General features: G+C 38.2%; 1 protein-coding gene across 5 annotated transcripts; it reads right to left on the reverse strand.

Moving 5' to 3' along the window:
- Window positions 1-760: 760 nt before the first annotated feature.
- Window positions 761-24076, reverse strand: RRAGB (Ras related GTP binding B). Of its 5 annotated transcripts, XM_019669265.1 has the most exons (12): window positions 23934-24075; window positions 22421-22454; window positions 21269-21332; window positions 19921-20020; window positions 15110-15193; window positions 13115-13181; window positions 10634-10856; window positions 7998-8093; window positions 5694-5816; window positions 3749-3840; window positions 2183-2298; window positions 762-1274 (listed from the first exon to the last, which is right to left on the reverse strand). In XM_019669265.1, exons 3-12 carry the CDS (start codon window positions 21293-21295, stop codon window positions 1177-1179), a joined length of 1026 nt encoding a protein of 341 aa, XP_019524810.1. In that variant the 5' UTR covers window positions 21296-21332; window positions 22421-22454; window positions 23934-24075; the 3' UTR covers window positions 762-1176. The 5 variants fall into 5 exon arrangements, with proteins under 5 accessions (XP_019524807.1, XP_019524808.1, XP_019524809.1 ...); XM_019669262.1 differs by lacking the exons at window positions 21269-21332; window positions 23934-24075 and adding an exon at window positions 23341-23927 and having other exon boundaries at window positions 761-1274; XM_019669266.1 differs by lacking the exons at window positions 21269-21332; window positions 23934-24075 and adding an exon at window positions 23556-23927.
- Between the last annotated feature and the right edge of the window lie 1625 nt (window positions 24077-25701).

The following is a 25701-nucleotide window of genomic DNA, read 5'->3' on the forward strand; positions in this document are numbered from 1 at the left end:
AATCAGGCTCCATTCTTCCCATACAACTGTTACCAGGAATGACGTACCTCAGCTCTTTGTCTTTTTGAAGGGAAGACTTCAGTCAAGAGACAGAATGTGTGCAGCATAGGACAGCAAGAAGTTTATCAGTAAAAGCTAGTATACTCCGAGACATGGAGTGGACTGACCCAAGAGAGGGAAGCAGCCTCTCCTTACATTGTGTGAGAGCTTTTATTTCTATGTGTAGAATTGTCTCCCCCCTCCCTATCTAGTATCTCTCATTCTCCTTGCTGGCATGCCTGATATTCCCTTCTTGCTCCGCAGGTTGTCTGAGCTCACTACAATGGCCCTGAGAAGCAGGGTGTACATTNTCTCTCTCTCTCTCTCTCTCTCTCTCTCTCTCTCTCTCTCTCTCTCCCCCTCCCTCCCTCTCTCCCTCTCTCTTTCTCTCTCTTCTAACAACACATCCCTTCGATTTAGGAGTATGTGTAAGCCTGGAATCCCGCTGGGCTAGTGAGGCATTGGTGCCCTAAGTGAGGGCAGTTGCAATGGGTCTTGACCCAAGTAGGAGCTGCAGCAAGGGGCTTTCTAACCAGGGCTAGGTCTCTCCTTCTGCTCATTTCTGTCTATCTACCTACCCTATTGCAACTTAATTTTGTGCTATTTCCCAACCTGCAGGTCCCCTCCTAGGATAACTGTGAAATTTAACTTGCTTTTTCTTAGGTAAAACTTAAAGAAACAAGGAAAAGGAAAACAGACACTGAAATCCCTAACAGCAAAAGTTTATTTACAATTGAAGTTAAGGAATATTTTTAATGCATGCTGAGAAAACAGTTAATATTCCAAACTTAAAGGTTACTATCTGATAAGGAATACAAGACAATGTTGGGAAAGGCTTTGGCATACACAACTATCAGAACCAGGTTATCAGGACACTTATACTATTAGAACCTTGTTATCAGAACGCTTATATATCATCTACTTTTATGACACAGCAAATTTATGGACAGGTCATCTTCTAATTTCTCAGTGACTATTTGAGTGAACAGCATTCAAGGTTAAACGTTAAGACTGGGGAGTAAGGAAGAAATACAGGAATGGTAAGCATCACATTTCAGAGCCTACATACACAAATACAACATAAAGATTAATTAAGAAAGAGTTTCAATTTTTTCCTGAAACAACATTTGGCAATGTTTAACACATGAGAAGACACTGCTTTGGTCCATCCACTCTTTCCAGCTTTTCAAAGTGTTTCCTGGCATTGCGGATGTTGATCAGAGTAGCTGCGGAAGCTGAGGGTAAGGGTGGGGGAGATACCCAACAGAATAAGTACAGACAGCCAAAGGAATGTCTGACTAGTAAAAACAAATAAAGAGAGCCAAATCCCTCAACACAGTATGTCACAGACAACATACAAGAACAGGAGGCCCCAACTTAACCAGGGTGAAATTTTTCTGAAAAAGTAGAAGATATATTTATATATTCCTAAAACATAACATTTGCAACATAAAATTTCAAAATCTTTTGTTCTGGGGCTAATAGTATCTTGTTATATTTTAATATTAACCTAAGGTAGAAAAAGCCAGTGGATCAGAGCTAATTTAAACTTCTAGGAACATCCTGCAAATACTACTAGAACCTTTATTTCAATGGCTGTGATGGATATGGCTATTATAACATGGGAGTGCCAAATACCTCCCTTTATGCCCATAACACAAATATGGGAATATGGTACCTAATAATATACAGTGACATATAAAACAGTTCAACATTTAATAGTTCAGAGCTTATAGTGACTCGTCTTTTAAAAATCTACAATATATGGGGCATAAATGATACATTTCGGTTCTTTTCTTGAAAATCCCTAGATTCAGTAACTTGATTTGTGAAGTTCCCATGAAGAAAACATAATACCCTAGAGCCTAAATTATTTTTAAGCTTCAAGATATAATTCTACTATATAAAAAACTATTTAATACTAGTACTAAAATAGTTTTTATTGGGGTAAAATATACATAAGAAATTCACCATTTTAACCATTTTTAAATGTACAGGTAAGTTGCATTAAGTACATTCACACTGTTATGCAACCATCCTCACTACAAAATAGTTTTTCAGTACCTAACAAAGTACTACCTCTAGAGCAATTAGTTTAATGAATATGTGGCTTTGAACCTATGTCAGCTAAATTTAAACTTACGAATGGATGGATCAGACATCACAACCATCACATAAGTGTTGGATGTAAAGATGTCAATGAAAGCAGCAAAGTTAGAGTTCCTGACTTCCATGCTCTGGAAAGAGGCAGCCAGCTTGCTATAGGAGAAAGGAGAAAAGAGTAAAAACATAAAATAATATAAAAAATTCTTATCTTTTGTGTTAAATATTTTCATAGCATTATACCTCAATTCACCACTTCATTAAGACAGTTAATCACTAACTCCACTTTGTTTTCCAAGGAAACTCTAATGCTGAATTTAACATGTTTTGGAAAGTGACCTAAAAATGTGCAATGAAAGTGAGGTTAGACCTAGATCCATGTTAAAAATCATGTTACAATATAGTCTTCTAATATTTATGAAGCTTTTTAAGTTGAAATTTCTCTATCACTGAGATGTAATAACTATATATTTTGAATGTTAGTCACACTGAAATTCAAGAAATCATTCCATTTCTTTGAAAACAAGGTAATTATATTTGTATGCCATTTGATATTTCTTCTTAAAAATGTTAGCATTAAACATGCCAAAAATTCTCAAAGTACTTTTTATCCTAAGGCATAAAAGGAGTAAACTTGTACCGATCTGTTGTCTGGGTATCAAAGTTTTCCAGGGTAAGAATTTTGGTTCTTAAATCTTTACTAAATTATGATGTTCAGCCATTCCTTCCTATATTCACAATGCTAAGACTCAAATTGTATTTAATCAAAGCAGAGACAACATGATTAGACATATCTAGACTATTTTGTACCATTCCTGACTCAGTACCTCCCTATTTTTTTTTTCAAAGATCTATTGGGGAATTGGGGAAGGGGAACAGAGTTGGGGAATTGGAGAAGGGGAACAGCCAAGTTGTTGTCCTTCAATCTTAGTTGTGGAGGGTGCAGCTAGCTCAGCTCCGAGTCCAGTCGCCATCCAGCCTCCCGTTGGCAGCTTAACTCAAGGTACTGTGTTCAATCTTAGTTGCGGGTGGGCATAGCCCACCATCTCATGCAGGAGCTTGTTGTTAGGAGCACATGCTCTCACCAGCTGAGCCATCCTGCCACCTGTTTGCAGCTTAGTGGCAGTTCAACTCAGGCGCATCTCACTGACCCATGTGGGAATTGAACCAGCGACCCTGTTGCTCAGAGCTTGTGCTCCCAACCAACTGAGCCACTCAGCCGGCTCAGTATCTCCCTATTTTAATTACTGTAGTTTTATAGAAAATCTTGGTATTTGGTAGGGTAAACTATCTTTCTTTCTTCGTCTTCAAACTCATCTTCAAAACGCTCTTGGTCATTTTTTTATTTCTTCCCAAATAGGCTCAAACATCTCAACAGGGTACTCTGCTTACATATTTTTTATACGCTTCTTCTGTATCACTAGAGTTTGCATTAAAAGACAACAAATGTCACCTCAGTCAATTGTAGGCTCCCTTAGACGTTAGCTTTCTTTTCAATTGAAGGAACTATTCTGAATATACAAGTGCAGTCCAGTACAGTTATTTGAACCTCTCAAAAATAACAATCATTTTTCCAGATATAAATAGATCACATAAGATCTCTTACCTGCAGCTCAGCTTAAACTGCTTAATAATGTTGCTGATTTTCTCAAATCTGTGGGCATCACGCTGTTCTTTACATTGGTAGTGAGAAATCACCTATGAAAAAGAAAAATGCCCTTTAAATCCATTCAATGTAGTCATATCACCCTCTGCTACTCCTCAAGGCAGACATCTGTCAGTCTTTTGGTCACCATGATTTTCAAGGTAGACTTGGCACTTGGCTTATTGTCTCTTTTCCTCTGTCTCATATCCTGCCAACGTTATGCAAAATTTCACCATCCTTATGGATGACCCACTCAGTACCATTTGGTTACAATTTTATTAGCTCATTTAAGCATTCTCTATTTTGGTTCATAGCTGTTCTTTCTCACTTACTTTAATCATTAAACATTCATCATATTCCAATATTTCACAGAATGATCTTTCATTTTAAAAAGGTACAAGGCAAAAAAGGCAAAAGAAATAAAAATTCTTATGTATATTTAATGTATTTCATTTTAAAGAAGGCTATAGCCAAATGGCTTTTGATATTATACTTAAAAATCTTAACTAAATGATTCTTACCTCTGAGAATTTGCTATTTATAAATGAACCTATTCATGATGGACACCCACACCAGCTGAAAATACTTCCCCTAACATTTTCAGATTTTAATAAAACCAGACAAGCATTTCTTATAGGCTGAATATGCAGGTGTGAAGTTTTCTAGTAGGAAGCAAAACTGAGTCACTTGCCAGAACCTATGATATAGATATTATCTCCATTTTAAAGAATGAGAACAAAGCTCAGAGAAATTAAGAATGTGTCTAAAATCACCAAGCATTGGTGAAGCTCAGAAATAAATTATTTACTATGAGTTGCTCTTAGAATTATATTTACTAAGCTAATCAGCAATTACTTATGCAGTGCTTTGTGACATTTCAAATTAGTTTCTATTACTGTTATTTAAATTTTTTACTTATAAATGTTGGGGTTTTTGATCCCCTCTCAGGGCCTTACATACTCAGGCTCTAATATAGTTAAGTTAAATTTATACAAATTTATTATAAATTTATATAAAAAAATTAAATATCAACATGCCTCTTTCCCCTTCCACCTCTCCATCAGAACTCTTTTTTTTCTTAAGACTTTTTTATTGGGGAATTCGGGAATGGGAACAGTGTTGGGGAATTGGGAAAGGGGAACAGCCAAGTTGTTTTCCTTCAATCTTAGTTGTGGAGGGTGCAGCTTGCTCAGTTCCAAGTCCAGTCGCCATCTGACCACCTGTCGGCAGCTCAGAGCAGCTCAGCTCAAGGTGCCATGTTCAATCTTAGTTGCGGGTGGGCATAGCCCACCATCCCATGTGGGAGTCAAACCAGCAACCTTGTTGTTAGGAGCACATGCTCTCACCAGCTGAGCCATCCTGCCACCTGTTGGCAGCTCAACTCGGATGCAGCTCACTGGCCCATGTGGGAATCAAACAGGCAACCCTGTTGCTCAGAGTTCGCACTCTTAACCAACTGAGCCACTCGGGTGGCCTCCATCTGAACTTTTAAGCTATGTCACTGAGTTGACCATTACATCTCTTCCATGTTAAAAGTTTTCAACTCAGTCTTTTGGAGGAAGGGGTGGGATGTGAGTTTCCTCAAAAGTGAAATAACCCTCATTTGATAATGAAAGTCAATAGGAAATAGGGATACTTTAATACAAATGAACAATGATTAGCAGAAATAATCTAAACCATAGTAAGGCATACCTGCAAAAAACTAAGTTTTACCAACTACTGAAGGTTTGCAAACCAAAGCACTTCTTTCAGGTCACTTGCTGACAATACTACTTTATAAATAAGGTTATGCATACTAAAGCAATTACAAGAGGGAAATGGCTCTTCCTGAAAGTGGCAACATGTTCTTTGTTGCTAAATAAAAGAAGGTAAGTAGAAGTACATATACAGAGCACAAAGTTCTCACCAGAAATGTAGCTCTCTCAAACAGAAGCACTTCATCAGCCTCGATAATTTCAGCAAAATTCCTTAGGTTCATTTCTAGCTGCTGAACATTGGGAATCAGCTGATAAACAATGCTGGACCAAGCCTAACAGAACAGAAGCGTGATACATTACTAAAAGGTAGCCTGTCCCAGACCTTTGCAAATGAGTAAGTACACTATAACATATGGACAGAAAAATATGGTGATAAAATTGAGTCCCAAATACTGATTACAAATATGATATAAAATAAATAAAACAAAGCCAATATCTGATTTATATCCTTCAGTTGGAGTTTTAAAATTTTTTCAAAAACTTTTGTAAAATGCTGGAGAAACTTTTTTCCAATGATAATTAAAAATTAAAAAAAAATAATTCCATCCTGTTGTCTCAGAAAAAGTTGAAAATTCTGATCTACTGGGCTAAAAAGCTTCTAACCAATCATTCAACAAATATTTAAGTCCAATAGTTTAGATTGCTCTAAAAATCAGAACCTAATAATGCTGTATTTAACATACATCTAAGAATCAATTTTGTGAAAATATCAGAGCCACATAGACAAATGGCCCCTCCCCTCGATGAGATAACATACAAGAGAAATTACAAGACAAATTAATGACATTATCATTTGTAAATGCTTATTTTCGGCTGTATAAATTTTTGATCCAATTGAATTAAAAATGGTACATTGTATGTTTCCTAAAACTGACTTCATCTAGGAGTATGATGAATACAAGGAGCTGAAATTAACCACATCCTCCCTCTATTCTCTTCAGATTTTTAAATTTGAATTTCCATTTTAATACCGCCTTAAATCTCACTCTAATTTGTCTCCTAAGGTGTATAATGTTCTTCTCTCCCCTACCAGAGGGCAGGAACCTGGTCTTAGTCATTTGTGGGTCCAACAGCATCAAGCAGATAGGCAATGAGTGCTTGTAGAATAAAACTTAATATAAAATTTTAAGTTAGCTCTATGCAACATTTATGTAAGAGATAGTAGTGCCATGTCTCTGTTCCAATTAGTTTTATTACTTAGGCATGGGGGTTCAGGTTCCAAATTCCCAGGTCGGTGTTAATGTCACTGCTGAATTTACCTTGGAGAAGGCACCAAAGCTAACCACAGCAGAGACATTGTCACTCACAGCAGTGTTGTGATTAGCCAATTGTCTTTGGTCGTGTTATGTATTGCCATCCTTCACACCGCAGTTGGTTCTTATCAGTGCGTCATGTCCATCCTTATTCACGGTTACCTGTTCTATGGGAATAAGGCTTTGAGAGAAATTCGGCCCAAATTAATCTAGAACAGTATTTCCTAGACAGGCATCTCAAAAATGATCTGTTATTCGAGTGAGGCTGGGTCAACATAATATTGGGGGAAAAGAAGAATTAGTTAAAAAAATAAATGGCTATATTTAAAGTCCAATGGGTTTTCTCCTTGGCAAATCAGGTTTCTGTGCTTTTGATTGTTGATACTTGTCAGATGCAGTTGGTACTGAGGCTGTAGCTACTAGTGACAGAGAGGATGCTTCCCACCCAGAGTCAGGCTTGTCAACGGATACCAGAAGCAGTCTGAAGGCAAGATCTGACCACAGGGGGACCCCAAAAGAATTAAGTCTTTCAAATCACTTGATCAGTGGGAGAAAGAGAGGAAGCAGGATAAGGAGCCTATGTGCCAATAAGGTAATTTCAGCTTCATCCATAACGCAGCTATTGTTGTAACCCCTACAACTACTGCAAGCAGTGTGGTATCCATTCCAGCAACGGCAACACTCTTTCTGGTTGAAAGAATGCTAGTCTCCACTTGGCATGAAAGTTGAAGCTACCAAATTCTAGGCATAACATGTCTCATTCTAAGACTCCCTTCTCCAATCTCTCCCCTAAATATTGTTCTTCTACTGCCATCAAACTTAGGCAGACCAGAATATATTCTGTAGAGATACCTGAGTATTAGATCCAGCTCCAATCAGCACTGGGACCACAACAGGTCAAAATGGATCATGGCCAGTGAAACCTCAGCTGTCAGGAAGATCAGTATCAAATTAACTGTGACCAAACTGGCTAGTTCAGTGTGGTCTGGTAGGTATATCAACCCAATCTAAGATCAAAACTAAAATCTCTTAAGGTTAATTTTGATATTTTTTCAAACTATTTATTATAGATTCTTTCTTTTTTTAGTTCAACACATTTATATGGCTATGAAAAAGTTTAAGATCTTTTTAGTTTTGATAATACCCTTCTAGCTTTTCTTCATGCTCTTAACATGAGGGAACTCAGAGAAACATACACACCTTATAGAGAGTTTCATCCCAGATAGATGTTCGGAAACAAGAACATTCCAATGGGCGAGACAAACGCCTCAGATCTTCTTCTCGCTCTTTAAAAATCTGAATTAAAAAGTCCAACACACTGATCAGAATATACAGCTCTCCTCTTTGCAAATCTGAGATGGAATTATTTCAGCATATTTTAAACAAGAGCATCTCCTCTTTCCTCAGAGAAATTTTTCAGTGTATAAATTACTTTAGAAACTAGGATGGCAGAAACGGTTTCAGGTCAGGTCTAAAAGTGCAATAGCTATTAGAATTCTTCAGGCCCATGCTGCTTGTGCTGTGTACTCACTGAGAGCACTATGTTGAGAAATAAAACTTACCATATATAGGAGTCTTAAGAAACACATCTAACTTTCAAAATCACCCAATCTGGGTCCTTTAAAGATAGCTATACCATACCAAAGTTTTGTAAATCAAAATACTTTAACCTTTGTAGACATCTTTCTCTCAAGCATACATATATACATACACTCATATATATTATTTCTGTATGGACTGTATTTATCTGGCTATATAACACCCCCTACACAAATATCTATTCATCTTGAATATGTATCTATGTGTAAGTGCCCACATACATATGGAAAAACATCTGTCTATACAGAGAGAGAGAGAGAGAGAGAGAGAGAGAGAGAGAGAGAGAGAGAGAGAGAGAGATTGATTGCTTTTCCATGACTGGATGACTTTGTAGTGAGTGCATATACACACTGTGATGGTTAATTTTATGTATCAACTTGGCTAGGCCATGGTACCCAGACATTTGGTTCAACACCAGTTTAGATGTTGCTGTGAAGGTATTTTTAGATGAGACTAATATTTAAACCAGTAGACTTAAAGCAGATTCCCTTCCATAATGTGGGTGGGCTTTTTCCGCAATCTGTTAAAGGCCTTAAGATGGAAAGACTGCCATCCACAGGAAGAGGGAATTCTGCCTCCAGACTGCCCTCCGACTTGAGCTGCAGCATCTGTACTCTTCCCTATATCTCCAGCCTGCCCTGAAGATTTCAGACTTAACAGCCTCCACACTCATGTGAGTCAATTCCTTAAAATAAATCAATCTCTCTCTCCCCCTCCTTGCCTGCCTCCCTTTATCTACCTATCTATCTTTCTATCTATACACACACACACACACACACACACACACACAACACTTATTGGTTCTGTTTCTTTAAGGAACCCTGACAAGTCACAGAGGAAAACATCCATCTTGCTTGAAACTGATATTTAGGGAAGCACCCTAGCCATTTTTACTTCAAAACTTCCAACTCTGAATTTTTAGTAAAACAGTATATTTTTCTTAATTAAGCTTAGAATCCCACAAAGAACATCGATATATCTTTGGTATATTTATATAAGCATTTAGAAAACAATAAGTTGATTGATAACAATTAGAAGTAATTAAAAAATCCATAAGGAGCTCGTTTGTTGGAATGCTCTAAGTTTTTCTATTACAAATTGGACCAGGGAATGAACTGATTTTTAAAGGAAACAAAACAGAAAATAACAGCAAGATTAACAATAATAAAACCTTCACAATCTAAAGACCCAAGCTACATACATGATTTTCTGCTAAAAAAAACAACAGAATTAATACTTAGTGAGAGAGGGGAAGGGAGAAGGAAATAAAGACTAGATACTCAAAGGAATTTTCAGAATCAAATATGAAACCTTGTCAAGTAGTTTTTAAAAGCCTGTTAGCTAAGCTAGAAACACCAAAACATACCCAAACACTGGATCACTGGAGGCACTAGTTACAGAAAAACATATTCCTAAAAAACATATTTGGTAAAGCTATTACCAATATATATATACATATATATATATATATATATATATATATATATATATATACCCTTTAGTTAAACAAAGGGTATCCTTAGGCTCCTATGCTCCAACTTAAAGCAGAACTATATTCTTCTACCTCACGAGCATATTCTAAAACTGCTGTCCTCAGCTTTATCTTTGGAAATAGAGGATCTTCTCTTTCAGTTTAGACTTTAAAATACATTCTTCTGATTTTATATTGAGCAAACTAAAGCTAGACTATATTTGCGACTTGCCAGTTTTGACAACTAGCCATAGCTAGCTAGGAGTTTGCCCTTTCTATTGTGTCTTCTCTGGTTTAAATTTATGTGTATAACAACTCTCATGCTATTAGAAAAGAAGAGAAATATACCATATCCATGCAATGATGAGGAGCTTGCACTTGAATTGGTGCATAACAGTTTCCTAAGTCAATAGTTGTGACCTTTCTTCTTTGCACCCCTGGTGGGTCTTTCAGCCTTGACAGAACTGCATGCTCTAAAGGACAGTATAACAGGGCAGCAAACACATATACAGGCTGCTCAGTGATATCACATGATCAGGTTCCTTACCTAAATATGAAAATTATTTGCTAAATGAACACTATCTTTTCCTTACCATGGACAATTTGAGTTTAAAAAAACAAAAACAAATGACAGAACTTTATTTTGAATGCTTATGCAGAGATTTTTTTTCCTGAAAAAAGAATGGCACAGCTATATCTATACCTCTACAAAAGAAGTTTACAAAGCACATCTACCATTTGCAGCAGTACCCTTTCTGTTTCTTACCAGGTCCCGTTGATCCTCCTGTACCAGATCCATTTTGTGCACCAAGCAAAAGATTTTGGCATCTGGAGAGTTCTGCAGAATGGCCTCCAGGCATGATTGGTAATAGTGCATGTCCTTTTCCAGTTCGCGGCTCTCCACATCAAAAACATAAATCAGAACCTCCACATTCCGGAATATGTTGTCCCGTTGACTGGTGAAATAATTTTCCATGAAGGTGTCCTGTCTAGTAGGAAAAAAGAAAAGATCTAGGTAGTAAGCAAGTCATCCCACAGTTAGTCACTCTTAGTTATAATCTATTTTTGTGGGCTTAATTAATGTGAAAGATAACCTTAAGGCTTCAAATTAAAGGGCAAATAATAGCAAATGGGTCTGGCCTCAACTTCTTACTTCTTGAATCACACCTTGTACCACCCTATGCCCATATCCCTGTGTTCCAAATATACTTTGACCTTCCTTCAGTTCTAGTGGCCCATGGTCTATCTACCAAAGGTCCTTTACACATGCTGTTCACTTTGTTTCACATGCTATTCCCCTACCTCTACATCTATTTAACTCCTACTTGTCCCTTTAGATATCAGTTCAATCCATACTTCCTCACAGAAACCATCCCTGACCGCCCGACTTGGGCAAATCCAGTCACCATAGGCCATATACCAACACATTGTTCTTCTTTTAAACATTTACCACAAGTGTGATATTACACATTTGTGTGAGTTTTTAATTAATGGCATTCACTTACCTAGACAGCAAGTTCTATGAAGGCAAGGAACGTGTTTGTTACTGTTCATCATTGTTTCCCAGCTTTTAACATAGAGCCTTCCATAGAATGAGTGCCCAATGAGTATTTACTAAATGAATAGTCAAATACTATAAATTATAGGAAAATGACTCCGAGATAACTTTTTAGCAGAATGTTGCTCTCTGCTACTTAGGCTGTATGCTGTTTCTCAAGAAATTCTCAATTACCAGCTGCCTAGCAGAAAATAGAAGAGTTGTTGTAGGAAAAAAATCTCGAGAACATCATCATGCTAAGAGAAATAAGTCAGACAGAAAAAGTCGAGAGTCATATGACTTCACTCATATGTGGGATATAAAACTGAAGGTAATAAACAAACAAGACAAACAAACAAACAAAACTAATAGACAACAGTTTAGTGGTTACCAGAGGGTAAGGGGGGAGAGGAAGGTAGAAGTGGGTAAAAGAGGTCACATATATGGTGATGGAAGGAGAAGTGACACTGGGTGGTGAACACATAATACAATATATGGGTGATGTATTACAGAATTGTACACTTGAAACTTATATAAGTTTATTAACCAATGTCACCCCAATAAATAAAATATACAAAAATATGAACCTAGCTTCTAGTCCTGCACTTTGCTATTAATTAGCTGTGTAACCTTGGGAGATACATAATCTCACAGGACCTCAGCTGCTTTATTTGTAAAAATAACATCTGATTGCATAAAAGCAAGGGAGTTGGACTAATCTCTTGACATAGATTACAGAATTCGAAGCAATGATAATGAGGAAGGATTTGTATGGAGAAAGTTGCTAGGGTGTTAAGTGATCCATCTGCTAAGAATAATGGAGTCATTTTTTATAGACTATTTGGCTATTTCATTATTCTTCCAACAAATACTCATTGAGCACCTATTCCATGGCTGGTTCTACGATAGGAGTTGGGAAATACTGAGCTAATACTACTTATTTTGTGAGACACTTTGCTATGCATTTTATGTGTATTATCTTACTTGATCATCAAAACAACCCTATAAGTCAGCACCATCATTATTCCTAATGTTTGGATGAAGAAACAGACTCAGAGTTTAAATGATCAACTCAACATAACACAGCTAACAGAAATACAAACCCAAATGTAACTCCAGAGTCTAGGCTCCTAACTATTACACTACACGCTGCTGCTTCAGCACGGAGATGCAAATGGCCATAGGATAGGGAGCAATACCCACATACAAGCATAGTGAATATGCATTTGCATTGGGATATTCCAGTGCCTTGGCCATGAGAGATAAAACTATCTCCTACTCTTTCCACAGTGGGTAACTCAGCTGAAGGGTTTGTGCTCAAATCTGATCTACAGTGCTTAGAATGCCTGGAGATAATGATTGCAATAACAAAGAATGAGGTGATATGGTCTGATAGCTAAAAGCTCTGCACTGATGTTAGGCAGCCTGAGATAGAAACCTCATTTCCTCACCTGCAAAAGATGGGGATAATCTATCCCATACTACAGATACCTAGATACAGATTGTGTTACTGCTGCTTAAACATGTCACATACAGAGGGCATTTTCACAATTACATAGAAGTTAGAGATCTTTATTGAATCAAGTGCCAATTCTGAAGTAATTTATATCCAATGTATCTAATACAAATGATAGTTACTCTAGTGTATTCTCCATGCTGATTATACTAGATGCCATTGGCCTCACAAACAAGTAAGCAGGTGGTACTTACCCACCACAGTCCCACAGGTTCAACACCAGGTTTCCCAGAAATCGAACATGAGAATGTTCTACATCAACTGGAAGACAAACATGACAAATCTAGTAATTGTAGCATGTGAGGTGAAATTCAAAACAAGCAAAGCATTAACCCATGGAATTTAGAAGGACCAAAGTGGAGTGAAATGCTCAAAGCCACAAGAAGGTCAGCTTAGTAGTGCGGTTTAGTGGCAAGGTGGGCTCCTAAACTACCCTGAGCTATAGAACTGGCTCTCATGTAAGTCATTTTACTTTTTTAGTAGTTTAGTGCTTAAAGCAGAAACAATCTCCAATTATAATACTAATGTTAAAATTTCAACACGTACGACAGAGACATATACCATTTAATAGCGCTTCCCTGACCTACATGCCCCTACCAATGCCCTCCACAAATTCTTTTTTTTTGGTAGAAAACAACAAGAAATACAAAACAAACATACAACATAATTATACTCACTCCCTCTAGTGATTTCCTTATTTTGGTTACTGACCCTACCAGTTTCCCTTTTTTTTCGGGGGTGGGGGAAGGTCATTTTGGACTCCTCTGTCCACATTAAATTCATTACTGTTCCTTTGTAATCTCTCTCAATGCCACTCCTTGTTTTACAACCTGACACTAACATTAAGGAAGGCCCTTACCTTCTCAAGCCTATACAACTACATACCACAGCTCCATAATTACTTTCCACCAGGAAGCCTTTCCACTTTATTTCATCCTACAGGCTACTGCCAGGTTCATCTTCTTAACACTACTTTGAACATGTCACTCCCCATTCAAAAAACTTTCAATGGCTCCTTCATGCCTATAGGGGGGCATTCACGGTCCTTCAGAATTTGGCTTCCAATCTACCTTTATATTCCCCAATGAGTCACATTAATAATGTCTTTTGCTCCCATCCAATTTGGTTTATTCATAGTCCTCCCAAACCCCACTACCTCCCCAACCCCCAACATACCTTACATCAGGGGTCGCAAACTTGCTAATAGGGGCCAGGCCAGTAAATGTACAAGAGCAAAGTTGATCATTTATGGAGAGTAAACACCCACCTAAGGGGATGATGGAGTGGGTGACAGTTACTCAGCTCTAGCTCATTTGCCATGCAAGAACATGGGTTCAGGATTACAAGGTCTTTACATTTTTCAATAGTGGGAAATCCAAATTTTTATGGAAACTTTTACATATTGATAACTAATTCCAATTTTTCTAAAACATCACATAGGCCAAACAAAACATATCTACAGGCCTTATCCAGCATACAGGCTGCCTGTTTGCGACCTCTGCCTTATACTTCCCTCCCACCCTATACTTTGGCGATTCTGTCCATCTGCCTAGAAAGTCCTCCCCACCTTTCTTTCAAAGTTAGACTCCTCTTTTAAGACCCAACTTAAAACCCACCTCCTCTAAAAGCCCTTCCTGGCCACCCCCACTTACCGTCATCACTCCCTCTGAATTCATTCAAACATTTATGAAGCATCTACTCTCTGCCAGGCACTAAAACTCACAAGGAGGAATAATAAAAATTCTTATCCTGGAAATTTCTCAAGGTCTAGCAATGATCATCTTTACAATTTATAGTCAATAAATCACACAGTGGTGTTTCTTCTATGACTATATCAAAGCTGTTGTTTAAACTGACTGCTAACTTTTGTGCAATTTTATCTTCTCATAAACTAGATCATAAACAGCAAAGCATTGTTTTGTTTTTTAAAAAAAAATGGGCATTGGAGTCAAAAGTTCTTAGTTCAAGTACCTGCTATACCTCTTTGTGTGACCTTGGGCAAGTCACTTAACCTCTAAGTATTAGTTTGCTCTTCTATTAAAAAAGTTGGGAGACATAGTATTGACCTCACAGGATTACTGTGAGGATTGAAGGAGTTATATATAAAGTGCCTGGCACATAGTAGTTGCACAAACTACTTCCCTTCTCCCCTTTACTTCCCCCTCCTTGGAAAAGGAATCATATCTTACATGTCTTTGTATTTCCAACAGAGTCTACGAGAGAGTAGGTGCTCAAACTGCTATTAATTTGAAGACTATGTAAACGGTCTAGTACTAAAAAAAAATGGAAAGAAGTGCTACTGAGAAAGGGAAAGACAATAACAAAAGAAGTGACAGGATTCAGTGACTGTTTAGATATGGAGCACATGGGATAGAAACCTGGTTTCTACTCCCATATCATAGATATTGTTCTCATTAAATGACCAATGGCTCCATTGCCAAAGTGGACTTTTTAGTCCTTGTCTTACTTTCTGCAGCATGACACTGTTGACTACTTTCTTCTCAAAAAATTCTCTTCTCTTGGCCTCTGATATCACACCTACAACCTCTCTGGCAGATCCTCCTTCACAGGCTCCTATTCTTCTTTCTGTCCCTTAAATGTTGGAGTTCTTCAGGAGTCCATCTTTGACTACCTACTCTTTTCTCTATGTATTCTTCTCCCCGGCAAGCTAATTTATTCCTATTACTTTAGTTACCATTTGGATATTGATCAATCATAAATATGTATCTCTAACACAGACTTCTCTCCTCCCTTTCTGAATCACATATTGGACATCTTCACTTGAAAAAACCACAAGTATCCCAAACTCAATGTATCCAAGTATAACTCATCATCTCCTCATTCTTCCCACAAAATCTATTCCTCTTTCAGTCTTCTCCATCTCGGTGAATTTAACCAGTTGCCTAAGCCAAAATCTTAGATCCATCCTTGAGTCCACTCTTTTCCCCACCATCCCCCCTAAAAAACTATCAGCAAGTCCTACTGACTCTACCTCTTAAATATATCCCAAGTCCATTTGCTTTTCACCGTATCTACAACCACCACCCTAACCCAAGTTAAGCCCCCATCATCTCTTATCTGGCCTACTAAAATACTTTCCTAATTTGTCAACCTGTTTCTACCCCTGCTTCCCTCTAATCTACCCTCCATATTACAGACATAATGATCTCTCTAAAATCCAGATTTTTATTCTTCTTTAAGAGAAAAATAAAACATGTCTCTGTGTATGTATGATTGTATACACCCAGAAAAAGGGGGAAAAAAAGGCCAGATGGCTAACCTCAAACTATTAATAGTGGTTGTCCCTAGGAAGTAGGCCAGAGAATAAGGGAAGGAGCAGACTTTCTACACTTCTGTAGTGTTTTAATTTTTACAAGTAATAATCTTGTAATTAAAGTTGGAAATTAAAAATGGTAAAATCTGACTGTTACTTTTCTGTTTCAAACTCTGTAGGGGCTGCCCTCCATCCTCAGTTCAAACTACCTAACATGGCTTATAAGGCACTTTATGACCTAACCCCCACTTTCTGTGTTCCTCTTTAGCCTCACGTTTCCTATGCAGCCCTCTAGCTCCCCTAGTCTTTCTGTCCTGCTGTCCTAAGAGCAACTGAAAAGAGCCAAGAACAGAGCTTTGGGAAATCACATACACTTATGGGGCAGAAAGAAGAAAATGTTCTTCAAAAAAAAGGCGGGGGAGGGAATGGTTAAAGATAAAGGAAGAAAACCAGGATAATAAAGCATTAAATAAAAGCCAAGAGAACAGAGAATTTTGAGAAGGTAGGAAATCTTGGAGCCATCAACAGTGTTTTAGACTGAAATATTTCATAATCATATTTTTATTGACAAGTTTACTATTCCAACAAACACATTTTAACAGCCTCCTACTAAATTAATTATACCACAATTTTGTATCCTTACTTCAAATTTCAAAACAAAGTAGGATCTAAGTTTATCAAAATAAATCTGGACTTTTTTCAGCAATGACAATCTAGAAAAACACTAAACATTAAAGGTGATGTAATATTTTTGAAGAAGTACTTTTTACTACTTGTAAAGAAAATAAGCCACTGTGTAAAAAGGAATAACAAGTAAAAAATCAATGTACTATATGTATTTTTAGTTAGTCTATACGTAGTAGAACCCAGATCTTTCTTCAGCAATAACAAACTCGCTAATGATACACTAAAACATTAAGGCCAACATAATATTTTAAAGTATACTTTTACTACCTTTAAGGAAACACAGTAATTCTAACAAAGTATTACCAATAAAGGTCCCATATCCTTAAGGGCAAGTGCCCTGTCCCATTCACAGTGCCTCGCACACAGAAAGCTCCAGAAAAGCACTTGTTGAATAAATGGCCTTCTTTAATGTACAGGTATCATATAATTTGCAACATTCTGTTTGTAACTTTTTAATGATGTTGCTAGATTATTTCAAAACTATTTTAAGTAGCTTGGATAGTTCTGAAATTTGGATTGCAAGACTATTCATTGGACTTAGGGCAGTATATCAACCTGCTGATTAGCTGAAAACAAAAATATTAATTGGACTAGAAAAAGGTGCTTCAATAAAATGTGTGGAATTCAAAACACAAAGAGAAATAAGTCTGCCAGGAATTGTGGCTGTAGCATAGTGAATAGAGCAGGAACATAGATTAACATTTCAGTTGTAATGCTTACGAGTTGAGTGAGCTGAACTTCTAGGTCATATTTTCTTCATCTTTTACAATGAAGTTAATATAAGGACTAAAGTAAATAAAATAGCATACAATAAACATTAGCTTCCTCTAATTTACTAAAACCATACGATTATTAGTTCCAGATATTTAACTTGGAAGGATAGAAAAAAATTACAATCTAGCAAATCAAGACAGGGAGAAGTTTGGACAGGTACTTTCTAGAAGGAAGTTTCTCGAGGCATGACAGGTCAAAGGACTCTGTCCTGATAAAAAATTTTGATGAACTACTTCGATAAAAACTAGATGAGATGTTTATCCAATGTAGAAACTACATGAAGCTAGGAAGAATAGGTAACATATCAGATGAGAAAATATGTAGCTAAAATAAAAATAGGACCCAATGTCTTCCCTACGGATAAGGAAAGTGAGGCCCAGTGAGACAGTGACTAGTCCTGGACTTCAAAGTTAACAAACACTGGGTACAGGAACATATCATGGGCTAAAAACAAACACAACTAAATAATTTAATAGAGATAAGCATTTACTCTCCGGTTCAAAATATTAACTGCAAAATAGACAGAGAATATGTGTTTTAATAACAACACATGTGAAAAGAAATTGGGTGCTTTTAGTATGACTCTGTATAATGAAGGTCACTCCACAAAAGGAGAGTAGGGGCTAGACTGTGCTAACAGCAGTGTGATGCCCAGAACAAAAGACATAATAGTCCTACTCTGCCCTGATCAGACCATGTTGGCATTCAAGTCTCAACACTTTAAGAAAAATGTAGACATGTTCAAAGAAGTCCTTAAAAAATTCCTTAAAATGATGTCTAAGGAGGCACAGATGGAAGAACTTGAGATGTTTAACTTAAGGAACATAAGATTTGGGAGGCAAGAGACAGCTAGGAAAGATTGAGACAGTAATCATACTCAAATATTTGTAGAGGCTTGAGAGAACAGAAAGGGGACCAGCTAAGATAATAAAGGGACATAGATTTGGGGCTGTACTAAGAAACAGCTTTCTATCCATTAGAGCTGCCCCAATTATGAGAGTCTATACCACACTCCCAGCACTTTAAGAACAGAAATGAGGCTTCCTTCTCCTTTGTATTCAAGGGTCTGGAACATAAAGTTTGTTTTTCTTGAAAACAGTGAGATTCCTTATGAAGTAGTCGGTGACTTGTCCCTAAAAGCATTCAAGATGCTAGAAACCCAGATCAGGAATCTTTAAAAGCCAGGTAGGGCAACGGTTTCGTCACCTAGAGGCCAAGGACCAAGGCAGAATCCAAAAATGTTTGGATGATGCAAAATGAAATGGCATTACAGCTTAGAGACAAAAATGGGTCTCTCAGGAGTATAGATCTACTGGATGTCCAGCAAGCCCAGGGTTCAGCAAACTGTGGCTCACGAGCCACATGCTGCTCTTTGGGTACGTTCTGTCTCAAAAGTTTGGCGACCCCTGGAAGAGCCAATCCTGTCCCTCACAACAATTTAAAAATTATTCACGAGCCATAAACATATTTTTACATAATCACCATTATGTGAATAATATCCTTTAAAAATTTTATCAATAAAACTATGATAGTTTTATTTTCATTTTCAATTTTATTTCAGAGCCACATTGGACGTACCCAAAGAGCTGCATGTGGCTCACGAGCCACAGTTTGCTGACCCCTGGCGGCTCTTCCGTCTCAAAAGTTTGCCAACCCCTGAGCTAGTCTAAACTAAGAAGTCTGATTTAACATTCAAACCATAAAGTGCAATGAAACATTTCTCAAGTCAAAGCTGGAATTCCAATAAGAACATTGATGTGTATCCAGGAAGAGAAGCAGCAGAGTACAGATCAGATTAACCTCCCTCTCACAACCCCTTGTCCCCAGCAATTTATCTTTTAATGAAGACTAGAACTAAGTATTGCTTTAAAAAAAATCTTAGGGGATTTTATTGTTATGATTGTTAATACCTATCAGTTCATTTCTCTTTATATAGTAACAGTTAAAAATCACCCCCCCCTCAAAAAAAACAACGGATCAACAAAAGGATCCCTATGCTTGTTCAAGAAAGAGCAGGACAAAAAAAGCAGTTGGACAACAGCATCCCACTTCATAAGCAACCTAACAGGAAAGAACCTCCCCAAGAGAGTAAGCAACAGTAACAAGAATTAGGCCATACACTTCTGAGAAGAAATGAAAAAAGGGAAAACATGCTCCAAAACAAATCTTTCAACTCTGCATCCCCAAGTTACTGCAACCAAGTGTGTTATGCAGATTATTAATAGTTAAGATCACCTGACTTTACAATCAGATAAAACATCTTACTTGTTGCACCAAGTCGACGTGTGTCTCTGGCAATATAATTTGCAAAGATAATAGACCTCATGCTGGTCTTACCAGACCCACTTTTACCCATCAACAGCACCTAGGGACAAAGTGGAAAAAAAGAATGAAAAGAAGTTAGCAATCTAGGGCAAATCAAATCTAAAGGGATCTATTTCTCTCCTGTACTTGATGTTTTACTGAAGTGACAGTACCAACAACCTGGTGCAGATACTGATAACTAGTTCCTAAACTAATGGTGAAGGCAGAGATACCTAGAATTCCAGGGGCCAGGCACTTACCTGTCATGAGTCTCACATCCTCTTGGTGACAGAATCGCAGTGAATTTATTATGCTATTAACATACACTATCATATATTCAGTACTATGTTAGAGAAATACCAACCTGACAGGAATTGAGCCCTGATCTCTCATAATCTAATGTTTCATACACTGAAATACCCGGCAGGAGATTTCAGTATAACTGGAAGTTCTTCCTCCTGCTCAAGGTCAACCTTTCCACCTCTGCCCTTGATCTCATCCCTTTCACCTATCTCCATAATTGTGTTCCATTAATCACTCTGTCTCTTTTTCTGTTCAAAAGTGTCCCATAGCCTATAGGATCAAGTCATTAAACTATATACAACACTCTCCTTGACATGTCTGATGTTCTCCTATGCCCACATCTTCTGACCCTCCTGGCCTGGGACTTATAGTCTAGCCATACTGAACTGAACTGCTTGTAGTCCTTTTGATTGCCCCCAGATGTCCAGGGAGCCCTGCTCTAGGTCTCTGTCTCACATTGTACTCTTTGCCAGTAACTTTCCATTCCCTTTTCTTCCTTCAGCTAAGCTCCACTCATCCTTCAAAACTTAGTTCAGTAATCTCACCTCAGAAAGCTTTTCTGACTCCAAAGCCCTAGATTGGCTTAGGTGTGTCTCACCTCTATCTTCCCATGACACTCTTATAGTATTGCAAAGACCATAATGAACTGTAGTTATCCATTTTTTTTTTGGTCTCTCACAAGACTCTGAGCTCCAGAATGGAAGGGACAATCCCCTTTGTATCCAGTGTCTAACATACAACAGATGCAGAAAATATGGTCAACAAAAGAATGAACAAGCTATCAAAACAAAGATATAAAACAAGCAGGTTTTTAATAATGAGAATCGTCCAATGGAAAGTGTGGCCTTATGAAGGTGAATAGCCTTCCTGTCAATATCAGCATTTAACAAAAAACAGAACAACACTTGTGAAACATGCTATGGCTTCCTGCACTAGGAGGGAATTGGGTAAGGTGACTTTTAAGAGTTTTTTCAACTTGAAATGTATGAAATATAGTTCCAATTACCTTGCTTTTCAAATGAAAGGGGTACATATTCTATCTTCAATTCCAAGACATTTCATAAAAATTTCTAATTACAAACACAGGGAAATGAAATTACAGATGAAAGTATACTGAACTTAGGCTCAATTTAATCTAGCTATTTAGTTATATAACTTTATCTCATGAAATAAATATTACCGAAGAGCCAGTGTAAAGTTGTTACAAAAAAAGTTTTGTTGTTATTCTTAATCTTGCAGAAAATTCAGGTATTTTTAAGACATCTTTGTTGATAATAGCTTTAGACAGGTTCATCAAGAACATCCCCTTAGCAAGCTGAAGTTTTTTATATAACTGAGTTATTAAATGAAGTTAAGGCTAAATAGGTGCATTTTTTTGTTTTTACTTTAAGATCTCTTACCTCAATTACTTATGAAAGACTTCCAAGGCTAACTGTGTTAAGTACTAATCAAAGTGCTCTACATGTATTTGCTCATTTAAACTTCATAACAACCCTATGAGATAGGTAACATAATCAGCATTTTACAAATGAAGAAACTATAAGCCCAAAAGGTTCAGAAATTTGCTCCAGAGCTGTGCTCTTATCGATTATGGTACCCCGAAGAAGGGTAACATAATAGCACAAGGGAAGGTGTGTTCAATTCCATCTGGATAACTCATGTAAGACTTATAGTAGTAACATCTGAGTTGGTTCAACATAAATGTGCAGGCAGAGGCCTGTTCAGTGTGTGTGTGTGTGTGTGTGTGTGTGTGTGTGTGTGTGTGTGTATTGCATGCTAACTTGCAAATTAAAATGCAAATTAATTTGTAAACAGAAACAAACTCTGTATGGCTATGATAGGGCACATAGGTATGGCAGATGATTTAGTCAGGAATAGATTTTTAAAGGGCATTCTATGCTATGAAATCATTTGGATTTTATACTATGGGTTTTGGGAAGTCACAAAAAGTTCTTAAGTATGTGAATGATGCAGTTAGATTTATATATTAGAAAAATTAAATCTAATACTAAAAAAGGGGACAAGAGTCAGGGAGAACACTTAGGAGGTTTCTGCAACAGTCCAGGAAAGATGGTATATATACACCACAAATATATTTGCTGAATAGTAACTTCTTACCTTTACTTGCATGTTTTTTTATGTACCTAACACATCTTACCTTTTTCTTCATGGCTGTATTTGGTAGCACCCACCTGCAGATATAAACCAAGACAGAGATTCCATGACCCAACTGCCTTAGAAGTTGGAACTAAATAAAAATAAATGTGGAGATGCAAAAAAAGCATGTTTAGTTCAACAGCTGAGTACAAATGTGTGTGGGACCTCAGTTGAGTAGAGGCCCTCATTTCCCTTAATTATAAAACCGCGAAAGCGCGTTTATGTTTCCTATCACTTAATTATGTGCCCAGGTGATAGCTCCTAGGAAGATTTATTTAGGAATATAAATGAGCCATTAAAATGCAAATTCATTATCTTACAAAATTATTGAAGCAACACAAACAAGTGCTTTAACAAATCAAACAATATTGTCACATTTGAATATCCTCAATTTTTTTTAAACCAGCCTCCTATTTTTAAAATCTGGGAGAATCTTTAGTCCTTCAGCTGTCCTTCCAAGTCATATTTCATTCATTACAGGCACAAAGCATATAAAATACAAGATTCAATTTGAGGTACAAATTAGCACAGAAAGCACTCTCAAACCACCGAACTCTGCCCAGGAAATGCCAACCCTCTTCCTCGAAGTCTTATCTTTAACATGATGATGTCAAATCTCTTTTATTGATAATTCAAAGCAACTCAGAACAATCACCTCAATTAGAACACACCCCCCACCATCACCACCCCCACCACAAGTGGTATCAGGCCTGTCCCATCTCCTCTCAAGGGTTGTTTCAGCCCAGTTAGCAACCAGTCCTCTTTCCAGTTTATCCTGTCACCAAAAACATGATACCAATCAACCTTACTGATAAATCGAATCAATTTATCGTGGGTGGTGTGTTCTAATTCATAATATTCTCTTCAGTTAGAACGCCCCCCACCCCCTCTTCCAGGTTTGGCATAATACCCTTCACCCACCCAAGCGATCCTTCCGGTTCCCCTATAGGAGGATCCATTCTCGGCCCCAGATTCTCTTTCTCCATCTTTTTCTCAGAGTCAGATTCTTCCATCGTGCAACAAGTCCTTCCAGTCCCTTCTAAAGCCGCAATACTCTTTGTTTTTTATCTCCCTTGTTCAACCCCTCGGCCGCCTATTCTCATGGCCTGCGGCCCTCAGGCCTGCTCTATACTTGCCTCCGCCTTTGTCCACTGGGGGGCTGCTTTCCCCAACGGTTACCTTTATGGGCACGAACTTGGCCTCAAAGCAAGGCCTAGCCAGCCAACTCAAAGGCTAAGTGACACGGTGGTGCAAAGGAAGAGAGGTTAAGAGGGGTGGGGGTTTCGTCTCGAGTTTGGGCCTCAGGCACCAAGGTCTCGAAACCCAAAGGTGACTTCACCCGCAAAGAGGTGGGGACGACGAAGGCGGTGGTGGCCGAAAGAGCCGACCCGTGCCGTAGACACTAAGCGGTGAACGCCTCAGCTGGCTCGTTGTTCCTGAGCCTGCCCGCCGGGGAGAGTCCGCCGGTGGCGATGCTTATAACCTAACCACCCGCCCTTCAAGAACCCAGGTACCTCACTGCAGCCACCCGACTGCAGGCCAGGATCACGTGGACACCTGTCGTAAACCCGGAGCCCATCACATGACTGTCGGTACCCAAGGGGCGGGGCGCTGGGAAGAATACCATAGAGAGTGCGCGGAGAAAGGCAGAGTGCCGCCTGTAGCCCTCAAGTAGCCCTGACTCCCACTCATCCTTGGCTTGGTGGGGCGCAGCTAGCCCGTCAGCGCTTCTCTGGTGGGCTGGCCTGGTCCCACCCACCAGCCATGGAGAATTAAAGGAGACGATTGCAATTTCAGTGCCCCAAAGCTAGTTTTTGTTGTTGTTGTTGTTTGTTACTGCTATTTCACCCTTAACGTTCTTGGTGGGGAAGGCCTAGTATTGTCTTTTTGTTTTTCAACTCTCTTCTTGATATCGGGAAAACGATGAAAACCGCGGCGCTTAGTCTTCTTGAAAGAATGAACTCAATCAAGAGACAGAAATTTGTGTGGCATAAACAGAAGATGTTTATTAGTTTAAAAAAAAAGTACACTGTGAGACAAGGAGCAGGCTGACCCAAGAAAGGGAAGCAGCCTTACGTCGTTTGAAGGCTTTTATTTCTATGGGTAGAATTGCCCCCCCCCTTCTCTTATCTCTCTTTCTCCCCCTGAGGTGCCTGGTCCTCTGGCATTTAACAATATATTTATTTGATTTAGGGGCATGCGTAAACACATCCCCTTGGTTTTGGGGGCTGTGTAAACATATCCCTTAGGGGTGTGTGAAAAACCTGGAATGCTGTTGGGCTAGTAAGGTATTGGTGAAAAACTGGATGGGTTCCCCCTTTCTCTGACTTTTAACAACATATCTCTTTGATTTAGAAGTAAATGTAAGCCTGGAGCCCTGCTGGGCAGCTGCCAGGCGTCTTAACCCAAGTAGAAGCTGCAGCAAGTGGCTTTCCCATCAGGGCTAAATTCCTCCTTCTGCACATTTCTATCTATCTACCTACCCTATCATTCCTATTTTTTATTATTAGTCCCTGTAACCAAGCTTGTAATTAAATGAGTTAATATCATCTAAAGTGATTACAACTGTGACTTCTAGTAAGCGTGCAATAAAAGTTATCGTTGAGACCAGTGTTTCATTGAGGATTTTAGGGCACACTCATTTCCCCACTTGTTTAAAACTGGAAGTAAGGGAAATAAATTCTCCTATACCATAGTAAGATGTCAATAGATAAAGTCTGAAATTGATAATTGCAGGACTACTGGTAGGTATATACTTACTATATTTAGGTATAGAAACCACCAGAAAAAAATGGCCAACAGAGTTCAAAGTGGTTGCATCTGGAGAGAGAGACAGGAGATGGAAAGTGAGGGGACTGTTGCTTTTCATCTTAAACCCATTTGTAGACTCTCTCTCTCTCTCTCTCTCTCTCTCTCTCTCTCTCTCTCTCTCTCTCTCTCTCGGTGGGAGAGGGAAAGAGAGAGGGAGCTGTACCGTGTATATATGGTGAAATATACATACATATATATTTAAACCACATGTATATATTGATAAGGAAAGGAAGGAAAGATAGAGGGAAGGACAGGAGAGAAGAGAAAGGAAACAACAGAAATGGTGCTGTCTGCTCCCAGACTTCCCTATTTTCCACCCTATATGATCCCTTCTCACCACAACTGCCATGCCTCAACATGAATTTATTCTATTCTGATCACAGCCTTCCTTAGCCTTGTCACTCACTAATCACCTTCTTCCTCCCCACAAGCTGCTTCTAAAACAGCTCTTGTTCTAGTTTTCCCTGAGTG

Source organism: Hipposideros armiger, unplaced genomic scaffold, assembly GCF_001890085.2.
Source record: "Hipposideros armiger isolate ML-2016 unplaced genomic scaffold, ASM189008v1 scaffold_551, whole genome shotgun sequence".
In the NCBI taxonomy this organism is placed as follows: domain Eukaryota; kingdom Metazoa; phylum Chordata; class Mammalia; order Chiroptera; family Hipposideridae; genus Hipposideros; species Hipposideros armiger.

What these genes read in the sequence shown, in the direction of transcription:
- RRAGB (XM_019669262.1), bottom strand. Translation starts at nt 23,432, where the DNA reads ATGGAAGAATCTGACTCTGAGAAAAAGATGGAGAAAGAGAATCTGGGG. An exon ending in ACGTCGACTTGGTGCAACAA is followed by an intron (nt 15,194 to 19,920) that starts GTAAGATGTTTT and finishes ATTTTTTTTTAG; the next exon opens with TACTAGACCGTTTACATAGT. An exon ending in GGGATGAAACTCTCTATAAG is followed by an intron (nt 5,817 to 7,997) that starts GTGTGTATGTTT and finishes CTGTTCTGTTAG; the next exon opens with GCTTGGTCCAGCATTGTTTA.